The sequence below is a fragment of the Gopherus evgoodei genome, chromosome 5 (assembly GCF_007399415.2).
Source record: "Gopherus evgoodei ecotype Sinaloan lineage chromosome 5, rGopEvg1_v1.p, whole genome shotgun sequence".
In the NCBI taxonomy this organism is placed as follows: Eukaryota; Metazoa; Chordata; order Testudines; family Testudinidae; genus Gopherus; species Gopherus evgoodei.
The window spans coordinates 22659939-22672134 of NC_044326.1; the positions used below are offsets into that span (position 1 = coordinate 22659939).

Genomic DNA, 12196 nt, shown 5'->3' on the forward strand with positions numbered 1-12196 from the left:
CACTTCTACAAACTAATTGACCTGATTTCCTCCTAATAAAAGGTGTGTTGTGTGGACCTGTCTCAGTGACATAAATTACAATGCTAGTTAAATATCAAAGGGATAGCCGTGTTAGTCTGGATCTGTAAAAGCAGCAAAGAGTCTTGTGGCACCTTATAGACTAACAGACATTTTGGAGCATGAGTTTTCGTGGGTGACTACCCACTTCGTCGGATGCATGTAGTGGAAATTTCCAGGGGCAGATATATATATGCAAGCAAGAAGCAGGCCAGAGATAAGGAGGTTAGTTCAATCAGGGAGGATGCTAGTTAACTAAATTCTGATTATGTCTTTGTTGCTGTCACTGCGATTATTGTAATTATGTGGTATCACAAAAGTGCTAAATATTAGTAAGTCAGATACATGGTAACAAGATAACTTTGGTTATGCTTGATAAAATACTGGCATACTGAATACACATACCACTTTTAAAGTCTATGTTACAATCATGTTGCCTTATAATAAATAATAATAATCTCATTTTCAAAGTGCTCATCCATAATACCTATTCTAGGCATCAATACAACAAGCCATCAGTTAAAATACTCTTTTAAAATGTTCTAAAACTAAGACAAATCCAGGATTGCAGATGCAAATATATTGTACAAATGGTGCTCCAACTATCTGTTCATGCCCTAGGCTCCAATGGTCCCATAATCTTTGCTTGAAGAGAGTTGGATGCTAGATCCTCAGTAAAATTCCAGACATCTGGAATGTTATAGGCTTTAAAAGTTAAACTCAAACCTTGAATTTACTCCATTTGCCAAGAAGCAGTCAGTGCAGAAGGCAAAGCAGTGACTAGGCAGAATCACCTCTGCCCATCCTGGACAGTCTCTCTGCTGCTACATTCTGTACTAAATGCGGACAATGGAAGAGCCTGTTTTGAAAGCCCACAATGAAATGCATTGCAGGAATCCAGCTTTCATATTCAGAAGGTATGCTTCACCAGTGTCCAGTCCACGTGATAGATCAGGTGATATCGTTCTGGTGGCAAAAGTCAGACCTAGCTTGAAGACTAATGACTGTCAGGATTGTTAGCATGTTCTGTGTAAGCAATAATCATTTTCAGTGTCTAGAGAGCTGTTGTAGCCAGATGAAGGATACAGGTCCCTTTTAAGTATCCTATTGACAATGTTGATCATGACTTTCTTGTACTGTTGACGTAAAAGAGAATAAACAAATGGATCTGATGCAGCCTTACTGTAGGTGAGGCACTTGCTTACAATCCCCCAGTAGTAGTTTATGGTAACAAAAGGAAGAAGTTCTATCAACCTGTTAAACATTAACGAAGAGGAAAAGTTGAAGGTTACATCCACACTAGCAAACCATTCAACTCACATTTTCAGGCATAATATCATCTTAAGAATTAATTTTTATACTATGCAGCGCCCGAGGGGATGATCCTGCAGTCATTACACAGGTAAATTTATGGGAGATTTTCCTGAATAAAGACAGCCATGAGGAGGAAAAAGTGTATTAACTATATATTTAAACACTGAGGTCACATACTCCCATGTCTTGTATTCAAAGAAGTGTAGCAACTTATTGCAAAACCTTCTGCCTAATTCTACTTGGTGAGCTGTCCTAGCAATTGGCAATATATTCGAGATCTCAGTGCTGTCTGACAAGGTTTTGCCTTCCTGACTGCTTCCCTCTCCCTAGGCAAGCTGTAGAAAGACGTGTAAGATGTACTATAGAATATGGAGCTATATATTAATATATCCTTATGTAATGTTACTGTGAAATGTTATGTACACCTCTACCCTGATATAACGTGACCCGATATAACACGAATTCGGATATAACGCAGTAAAGCAGCGCTCCGGGGGGGGGGGCAGGGTTGCTCACTCTGGTGGATCAAAGCAAGTTCGATATAACGCAGTTTCACCTATAACGCGGGAAGATTTTTTTGGCTCCTGAGGACAGCGTTATCTCAGGGTAGAGGTGTATGAAAAGAGAATACATGATGCACTGGTGTGATATAAAGCACCTCAAGATAATATACATTGTCTCATGGACATTTGCTCTCATTCTCGATCATTCAGACTACTTCCCCTCTCTTTTGCAATCACAAGATATCCATGTGAAAAAGACTGCAATTGCTTACTTGGAAAAGTGGAATTAGGAAAGTATTTATGCATTTTTAACCATCAGTTAATATTATTTAGCAGATGGAAACAAGGAAGAGATGTCATTGCTATGTGACCAGCTACCTGTCTTTACAGCACCACCATGTGCTCTGTGAATCACCAGTAGTCACTGAACCACAGGTTTAGAATCTTGGGCATAAAGACTTTGTCAGCATGACTTTGAGATGGGTGTGTTAATCATGAGTAAGTCAATGAGTCTGTCATGGAGGTCATGGAAGTCACGTATTCTGTGATTTTCTGGGATCTCTGTGACCTCTGCAGTGGCTGGTGCGACTGACCCAGGTGCCACCTGAGCAACTCGGCCTGCCCCTGGGCCAGCTGCACTGACTGCTGCTCAGGCAGTCTCAGGCCACAGCACCCCCTACACACACACAGCATCAGCAGGAGTTTTGAAGTGTGAGGGGGCTCAGGGCTGAGGCAGAGGGTTGGGCTTTGGGTGCGGGACGGAGTGAGGGCTCAGGGGTGAGGGGCTCCCCGGAAGCAGCAACATGTCCCTCCCTTGGCTCCTAGGTGGAGGTGTGGCCTGATGGCTCTGTGCACTGCCTCCACCTGCAGCACTTCCCCCTGCAGCTACCATTGGCCATGCTGCCAGCCCTCACCTCCCCCTCAGCAGCAGCAGGGGTCCCAGGCCACTCCCCTAGAGCACCCACAGTGCCCCCAGGCCACTCCCCAGAGCACCCACAGTACCTCTGGGCCTCCCAAGTTTTAGTCAGGGGTATATAGTACAATTCATGGACAGTCACAGGCCATGAATTTTTGTTTAGGGCCATGACCTGCCCATGACTTTTACTTAAAATACCTGTGACTAAAATGTAGCCTTAATCATGAGGGGTGAAATTGTAACTGAGTTAAGCAGGTCATCTCAAATGAGTGACAATAAACGGCATACAGAACACCATACTATAACATCATGTATTCTGCCTATGTCACATCTGCTACTGAAAAACTCTTTAATAAAGTGGAGAAGTTTCTTTACAAAATTATTTGTATAATTTTTCATATCTATTCACCCACAAAGCCTTAATTACCATAGGGCAGGCTGCACAGAGCTCGGAAGACACCATAAACACCTTTGAGATTGACCTAACCTAGCTTTTCTATACATTAAAATGTAATGATTTTGAAGTGTGATCTCCCAGGCATTCCCAGAGCTAGGAATGAAGTCTTGGTCTCTTTAGGAAGCTTGGAATTTCCTTTTTTTTTGTAGTACAAAGCTCTCATTTTTCAGGGCTGAAGAATATTGGATTTTAAAGTTATATGCCTATAAAACCTGGCACACATTCAGGACTGAATATAGCCCATCCTGGGCCTCAGAGAGGTGAAATACTGCAGCAAATTCCACAGCTGTGTGTGTGTGCATAGGGTGGGAAGAGGAGAACACTTCTCTGGCAAGTGCATTTAAAGAAAGTAGCTGATATCTGTAGCTTCTCCAGGGCTTGGAATGTTAGAACAAGTTTCAGGGAGATGGATTAATGACATAAAGCAGGCAAGGAGGTCAAAAAGTGCATTATAAATAAGTGTATCATGTGGATCTGCAATTTATCACATGGTACGTGGTTCCTCGGTTTATCCTGTATTGGATATCACCTCCACATATGGTATTTATGCTTGATCTGTACAAAATGAATATTTTTGTAGAACACTGTCAAACAGAAGAACTGTATATATAGATATACTTGAGTATGTCTGTGTATTATATAATAAATTATGGTCCCAATCCTAATCTAAAGTAAATGGAAAAACTCCCATTGACCTCAGTGAGCTAAAGGGTAGTGATGATAGCAATGCTGTTATAGCAAGGATGAACTTCATCCATTGGGTTTAGTCCCAACAGACAAAATTTATTGTTGATTTCCAAAATCTCATTAACATTTCTGAAGTTAGGGGCAAATCCTGATCTCAGAACATAGCCTGAGTAGCCAGGCAATGTGCTGGGGAATCCTCTATCCCAGATCATCCATGAAGACTATTCTAACTCAAAGGCTGGTGTGGTCTCTGTGGACCCGACACCGCCCATCAAGTGGGGAAAGAACGGAAGGTCTACATGGCAACAAATATTCCAGCCCTACCCCAACCTTCTCCCTGGTCTAACCCTGCAAGGAGCCCTCATAGATGCCTATGTAGCCCTCCCCAAATCCTTTCCATTCTGCTGCCCTCTGAGGCCATGGGAGCAGGGACAGAATTCACCCCTTGATAAGTGCATTTTAATTTTCTTGCTACTGACATATGCAGTGTCACTTAGTGCATTAAGAAAATGCATTATTAGCTGACATTTACATAACACCTTGTCTGGGGAATGGAGTGGCTTTCTGTTTCAATTGTTTATGGGAAATATTTCAGAATTAAAAAGTGTCTGGAGGCCGGAATTTGCTGAACAGGGTATAATACAGCCTGAATGAAGATGGCAGAATCCATCCTTTGCTTGGTATAGAGTTTTAGCTTGATGGTCACAATAATGAACAGAAAATAACTCATAAGGTACTGAACATTAATCAATTAACCTTTTAACTTTCTGGTGTCAAGTTAATATTTGTAACAGTTCTTCCAGAAGAGGGGAAATTCAGCTGCCTAGCCAGTCAAGCAAGAACCCTTCAACTAATAAAAAAGTGACATAATAAAAAATGTCATCTCAAAAGTTAAAACATACATAAGCTAAGGCTGGAAAAATTGAGAACAATTTATATGGTCTGTCCTTCAAAGCTTTCTTTGGTCCAGCTGTCCCATTGAAGCCAAGTGTGGTAGGAACAGGATGAGTGAAGATGATAGTATATGGCCCTACTTATTCAAAATCAGCATACTAAGCTCAAGATTTTCAAAAGTTAGTAGTGTTTTCAGTGGTTGGGTCTCCAGCCTGATGTGTTTTCAAAGGGCCTGATTTTAACACTTTCTGAAAATCAGGTCCCTTCAAGGTATCATAAATTGGTCACCCAAAAAATTCAGGCTCCCACAAAACACAAGTCACTTTTGAAAATCATGACTCAGTTTCATCCTTGTTAAAAATAATGGGCTGGATTATCAGTGGTGTAAATCAGTGTAGCTCCATTGGTTTCTACTCTGCTGATTTACACCAGCTGAAGATCTAGTCTGTTGACATTTTAACTAACCTCTGATTTAAACTGGATATTTTTTCGTATTTAGGAGCTGAGACTTCCTGGAAAACTATCCTGCACCATTGAAGTTAGTGGGGGTTTTGCCACTGACTTCCATGGGCACGGGATTAAATCCTAGTTTATTTTTTCAATAATATTTCCCGGCACAGCAACTATAGGCCAGATCATCAGCTGTTGCAAACCTTTGTGGCTCCATTTAAGTCAATGAGCTTCAACCAGTTGAGAATCTAGTCATATGCCTCTAAAAAGCACGCACACACACACACACATATATAGATTGGAAAAACTGTCCCTGCTTTACTGTTTATTTTATACTTCAGTGCCTGAGTCAATCTTTGGACTAAGTAATGGAGGTGCTACTGATAAGCCAGACTGTTAAAAACCCCCAATGGGATGTGATGAACTCCTGGTTTCAGTCCTAAAAGCCTACTCTTTCTGAAAGAGGCATCTATACCTTGTTGTAAAAAAACAAACAAAAAGATCTTATAAAACTGCACGGTCTCATATTACTTTATCAGTTTACCAATTAATCTGGTTTAGCATGATTTGGATCCCTATGTTTATATGTTCATATTTCCCCAAATCTATCACCCTTCCTCCAACCCAATATCCCCAATGACTTTTAAGGTTTGTTTGTTTATTGTTATCATCTCAATGTCTTTTTGCTGTCCCAGGAATCTTGGGGTACCTTATTCTTGATGGCATATTGCTCCCGGAAGAGGCAGGGAGTACTAACCTGGTGATAATGTAAGGAGCAAAGCAGATCACGAAAGACCCTATAAAAATACTGATTTTCTTAGTAGCCCGCTGCCGCCTCCTTTTCTGCTCATTAAGACAACGCTGTTTGACGCTGAAAAGGGAAAATAACAATCACTGCGTTAAGACAAGACGCGAGGAGACTCTTGAGACAACAGTAAAGTCTATTATCGAGACTCGGGTTCAGATGCGGGAACTTGTCAAATGCAGGATATGCAAACATGCCGAACAAAAGCCCCGAACCCACCAACCCTCTGGATACTGTTAGCGATATAAACACCCACGAGGGACTCAGCCATTCAGTGTCCTGGCTTTTCTGGGAACCTTCGCTTCCCATTTAAACAAAGCTGCCTATCCATATATCGTCACAGGCTTCTGACACTAAATGAACAGATGAATTAATTAAACAGCCTTTGAAGTTAGAAAAGAAACGCTGCAGGAGAAGGGGCCGTCATGTCCGTAGGACATGAATGAAGACGCCAAAAGGAAAGCAAGATATGGCTTTTGGGTCCTTAAGGGAGAGGGTGATTTCAAACACTGTGAACATATCGGAATTAACACACACACACACACATTACCTGGGATGGATATCTACCAGCAAAACCAGCGTTTGCATTGTAATAATGTCTATCCTTTTACAGTGGAACCTGGCCACTTTGAACACCTTTAAGTAGGTGAAACACAGTATCACCAGGGACAGCATGAAACTGGTGGCGTGAAACACGATGGTGAACACGGTAAACCTCCTCCTCTCTGTCTCTTCTCCCAGGTGCAAGGTGCAAGAGGCATACACGTTGCTATAATCTACCCAAGAGAAAAACAAGGAGACCAAAGGGAAGGTCAAGGAATGAATCCAGGAATAGCTCATCAGAAGCAGGGCGTCTTTATACCGCATCTTGCTGGTGTAACTCAGGGGGAACACCACGGCAATCCACTTGTCTATGCTGAGGGCTGCCATGCTCAGCATGGTGTTGGAGGTGAGGAAAGTTTCTAGGAAGCCCACCGCTTTGCAGATGCAGTCACCGACTGGCGGCTGGTTTCTCAGGATCCCCAGCAAAGTGAAGGGCATGTTTAAGACTGTCAGGAGCAGGTTGCAGAAGGACAAGTTGACCAGGAAGACCCCGGGGACTTGCTTGCGGAGCTCGGTACTGTAGATGAAGCATAGCAGCACCAGCAGGTTGGACAGCAGAGAAATAACCAGCACCAGCACCAGGATAAAAGCCAAGAGAACTCCTGCCAAGTCCATTTCTTACCAGGTAGCCATGCGCCCCTTGGTGAGCAGAGGGTAGACTTCAGAGACGGAGCGGCAAGGGGACATGGCAGGTGCCTCTCGGGGGGACTTCCAGCGATTCCCAGGCATGTTGCTGGAGGCTCTGGGTGGATCTGAAGCTCAGGCTGCCGGAAAACACAGGCGACCGGCCAGCCGGCGCTGTCCAGGGTCCTGACACGATCCCACTTTCTCCCCAGGTCGCGCCCGACCTGCCCGCTTCAAACCACCCGCAGAAGTTCCTCCCTTCCCATTCCCCGACCGACCGACCGACCCGGGCACAGGGGGGAGGCACCTGCTCAGCTCCCAGCCAGTCCCTCCGGCTTCTCTCGGCCGCTCGGCAACTCCGCCGCTCAGCCCCTGAAATAGTCAAACCTCCCCAGCCTCCCGGGGTGACTCATGCGCAGACGGGGAGCGGCGAGCCACAGCCTCAGCCGGGGAGCGCGGAGCAGCTCTGCCTCCCCTCTTCGCTGGGCACAGATCAGCTGGGAGAGCCGCCTGCCAGCGAGGGCGAGACAAACTTCCCGCTAGCGCGCGGCAGAGAGGGGAGCCGTGCAGCCAGCTGCCAATTAGTTATTAATCCTTTAGCGATTACTAATGCTCATTCATCACCGGCAAGGTGCCTGCTGTTTGGCAAGGCGCGCCAGTACCCTAGCAGTTATGATGACTGTGTGGGGGAGGGGGTTATTTCATTTATTATTATTTGGGAGGGGGGATGTGGCTGTAGGCAACTTGGCCCTCATGTCCCATAGCAGGTGTCCCTTGCTCGTTTTGAGTGATGTCTTCTCTGGCACCATTTCCCCTTCTACCTCCTCAAAGAGCCCACAGATGCAGTCAGCATTCAGGGACGGGGGTCATCTCCCAGGGATCATCACCAGAGCAAAGAAATCCAGCAGTGGAGAGTGTTAACGTACCGCAAAACCCGAGCCTTGCTATTCCTGGACTAACCCTTCTATTAAACCTGTAGACCCTGTTGGCCAAAGAAGTGACAGGCCCAAGGCTGTGATAGCACTTTCAGTAGACACCTAAGGTCTCTCTGAAACCACTTTCAAATCAACCTGTTAGTCGATAGGGAAAATATTTCCATAGCTAGGAGACTCCGTTCTTTTTCTTTCATTTAATAGTCACAGGGGAGAGCCAAACAAGATTTTAAAAGGCATACTTAAGGAGGACCACAGTACTTTAGGGAAAGTTTGGGGGTTATTGGCAGAAATGACATGTGGACAGAGACTGTCCCTACATGCCTCACAGAAGGTTGATTACACAGAGACACCACAAGCCTTGTTCTTACATAAGAAAGAAATGCATTTATTTTGTTGCATCAAAACAATGGCACAGAAATAAATTGCCAGGTCTAACCACTGTCACAGCACTGTCCAGTGCTGAAAGGAAGAAAGAAGAGAGAGAGCTTGCTTGCCACCAAAAATGAGCATTATGATCCTAAGATGGTGCAATACATATGCAATTACACAATGTAGACTTGTAAAGTACATGTTCTCACAGTAGGAATAATGTTATTTTTAAAATGCTCTTTAAGGGCCTGATCTAAAGCCCATGGAAGTCAACAGGAATCTTTCCATTGATTTCTGTGGGGTTTGGAACAGGTCCTAATTGAAAGGGTTGCCATGGTAAGGTTTTATGTTTTAATGAAAGCACAGAGCAGGGTAGCATGAAGTGTGTTATCTGGAAATGTGTGCTGTGTTATACTTGAGGACAACACTGAAGTAGGATGAATGTTTTCTCTCATTAGTAAGGCGTCACTTCCCAAGTCACAAAATGGTGAATAAATCTGACTGTCAATATAGTTGTAAATTCATATCAATGTTTCAAAAAATTCTATGAAAGAAAGATAATATGAACACCTTTGCTGCACAGCCTGTGAATTGGGCTGCTAAATCTGTAGTTTCAGGGGGCCACTCAAAGCCATAGCTGGTAGAGAGCCTGCAGGGAAAGAACCATCATTTAAAGAGCCTTGTGTATCCACGAAGAGCAGTGATTCTCAACTTACTACATATCATGATCCCTTTTTCCACACCAAGATCTCTCCAGGACTCCACTCCCATCTAACTGGGGTTAGCCATGACCCACATCCCATCTAGTAATATTGGAAGGGTAGGGTGCTTGTAAATGTCTGACACCTGATGATAGTGACCTCCTGTTTAGTAGTGCGAAGTGAAGCAGCTCTAACTTTTAATTATGACAAGGTCAACTATTTATATGTATAACACTCTCCTACAACATCTTCAAGAGCAGCCCTTTTCTGTCAGTTCCAAATGGAGGAGTTGAGAAGCTGAAAGGACAGCTATAGATATATAATCATTTGTCTATACAGTTTTTGAAGGTTTCCCCCTAAAACCTTTTGTCTAAAGCAGTGATACTCAGACCTCAGTGGTTCAGGATCCAAATTAATGATCAACATTACCCAAAAGAGCCACAGTAGTGTGAATTCATTGTTTCATTTAATATGGTACTATATTCTCATATTTAAACAGTATGACAGGAAAATATTCTCACAGCAAAAGGACTGAACCAAGTATTATTACTTTATCAACTACAGTTGGTTAATAACATAGTAAAAGCTTCCTTTTTGGTTAATGACTTAGATTGGTTAATAATTAAATCACACGGTGGTTTAATATCATGTGCTGCAAAGAGCCCCTGGTGGTTCCTGAGCCTCAGTCTGAATATCACTGTTCTAAAACAAGATTTTCAGAGGAAGAATGGATTGTTTCTATATACTGGTGATGAGATGAATAAATTAAAACAAGCTGGAAAAAATGGGAACAGTAGCAGGAAGTAAAACAAAGAAATACAAGTTCTTGTTAGATACGTATGTCTCCACCTTGCAAAGACTTATTCATGTACTTAACCTTATGAATCCCAAGTAGTCCCTTTGGGTGAAATCCTGGCCCCATAGAGATCAATGCAAGTTTTGTCAGTGACCTAGGATTTCACCCTTTGACTTTTGTGCGATTACTCACAGTGTGTAAAGTTAAGCAAGTGTCTACATTTCTGCAGGATCAGAGTCTTATATTGGACTGTCTATATTAATCCATTCACACCAGTCACTAAAATATTCATTCCACTTCACTTCTGATTCATGTACACATGTAACATAAGACAAGGGTCACACTAAACAAACCCTTACGCTATTCAGAATGTCTTTTCCCTGACCCACACTGCAATATTTCAGCTTGTTCGTCTTCTTTGAACTCACACCTCTCTGTGTGTCCCCCTCTGAAAGGCCTGAGGCTGTTGCTCATTTTCCCTACTTTACAAAAATTTCCCCTACTCTGAAAACATCTGTTCATATAATTTCCTAAAGGTATTTATTGCAGTTTTATGATGGGCTTCCTAGTTTTGTTACAGTTTCCTTACACACAGGTACTCAGACACAAACACAAAACTAAACCCAGAAGATTATACTTCAATAACTTTTATCAATGCTAATTGTTAACTCATGAATATAACTGGAAAGAGACTGGAGGCTGTTTGAGATAAGGATGGTCTCTTAGGCCTTATCTATGGGGGTAAGTTGACTGAATTTACACAGCTTCAGCTACATGAATAATGTAGCTGGAGTTGACATAGCTTAGGTTGACTTTCTGCAGTGTTTACACCATGCTGCATCAATGGGAGATGCTCTCCCGTCTACTTCTCTTACTCTTCTAGTTCCTGTGGAGTACTGGACTTGACGGGAGAGTGATCTGAGGTTGATTTAGTGGGTCTTCACTAGACCCACTAAATCGACCCCAGGTCCATCTATCACCACAGTGTCAATCCCCCGGTAAGTGTAGACAGGTCATTAGGCCCTAATCCTGCAAAGACTTATGCACGTGCTTCAATTTATGCATGTAAATGGTCGCATTTAAAATCGACAGAACTACTTGTGAGTTAAGTAAAACAAGTGTTAGCAGGATCAGGCCCTTACTGTATGTTTGTTCAGCACTGAGCACAACAGGCCCCAGTCTTCACTGGGGTCTCTGGGGAATACTAAGGTAATAATTGGAGATATTCCAATCTTCTAGAACTGGAAGGGACCTTGAAAGGTCATTGAGTCCAGCCCGCTGCCTTCACTAGCAGGACCAATTTTTCCCCCAGATCCCTAAGTAGCACCCCCCCAAAGACGGAACTCACCACTCTGGGTTTAGCAGGCCAATGCTCAAACCACTGAGCTATCCTTCCCCCCTACTGTAATACAAATCATAAATAAGAACAAGTTGTTTATAATTAAGTATTCCTTAAAAGTAGATACCATCCAGTAGAGACAAATCAGATAATTATTTTATTCTTTTTCTTTTAATGGATGCATACATTCTTAAATCTTCACACTAGTCCTTTCTAAATATTGACTACATTTTATTCGATTTAGTGTTAATGGACTGCATTAATTGGAAAGGAATAAGGGACGATTCAAATTCCCTTTGAGTTTCACACCAGGAGAGATGTGTCATGCAGAATTCCAATATAGATCACAGCTGAACATAATGTAGCTGTAATCCGTGCGTTTGCAATAGCTAGGAATGCATTCAATTTGCTTCTATTTTTAATGAAGGAGAGTGAAACAGGCAGAAGACCTCAGACAAATTGCATCAAATTATGTGCACGTAAAGGCAGGGACGAGGACGGAGGGGAAACTTTTCACTTCCTTACAAATTCTTTTTCTTTCTTTCTTTCATTGGCAGGTTTAAATTAAATGAACTGTATCATGGAATGGAATGACTCAGGAGACTGTTAGTGAAAACAGTATCTTTAACCTACAGGTCACTGGTTTAAATATGACCCAGATCAGGAGTGAGCAAAAGACGTAACCATGTGACTGGTTTTCAAATGTAGAATGATGTACTGGTTTCAGTGCACTTACCAATAGACAG

General features: G+C 42.8%; 1 protein-coding gene across 1 annotated transcript; it reads right to left on the reverse strand.

The window, feature by feature from the left end:
• Nucleotides 1-240: 240 nt before the first annotated feature.
• On the reverse strand, nucleotides 241-7749 carry GPR78 (G protein-coupled receptor 78). The gene is made up of 3 exons (XM_030564051.1): nucleotides 6634-7749; nucleotides 6036-6149; nucleotides 241-1311 (listed from the first exon to the last, which is right to left on the reverse strand). The coding sequence occupies exons 1-3, from the start codon at nucleotides 7299-7301 to the stop codon at nucleotides 1074-1076; spliced, it is 1020 nt and encodes a 339-aa protein (XP_030419911.1). The 5' UTR covers nucleotides 7302-7749; the 3' UTR covers nucleotides 241-1073.
• Between the last annotated feature and the right edge of the window lie 4447 nt (nucleotides 7750-12196).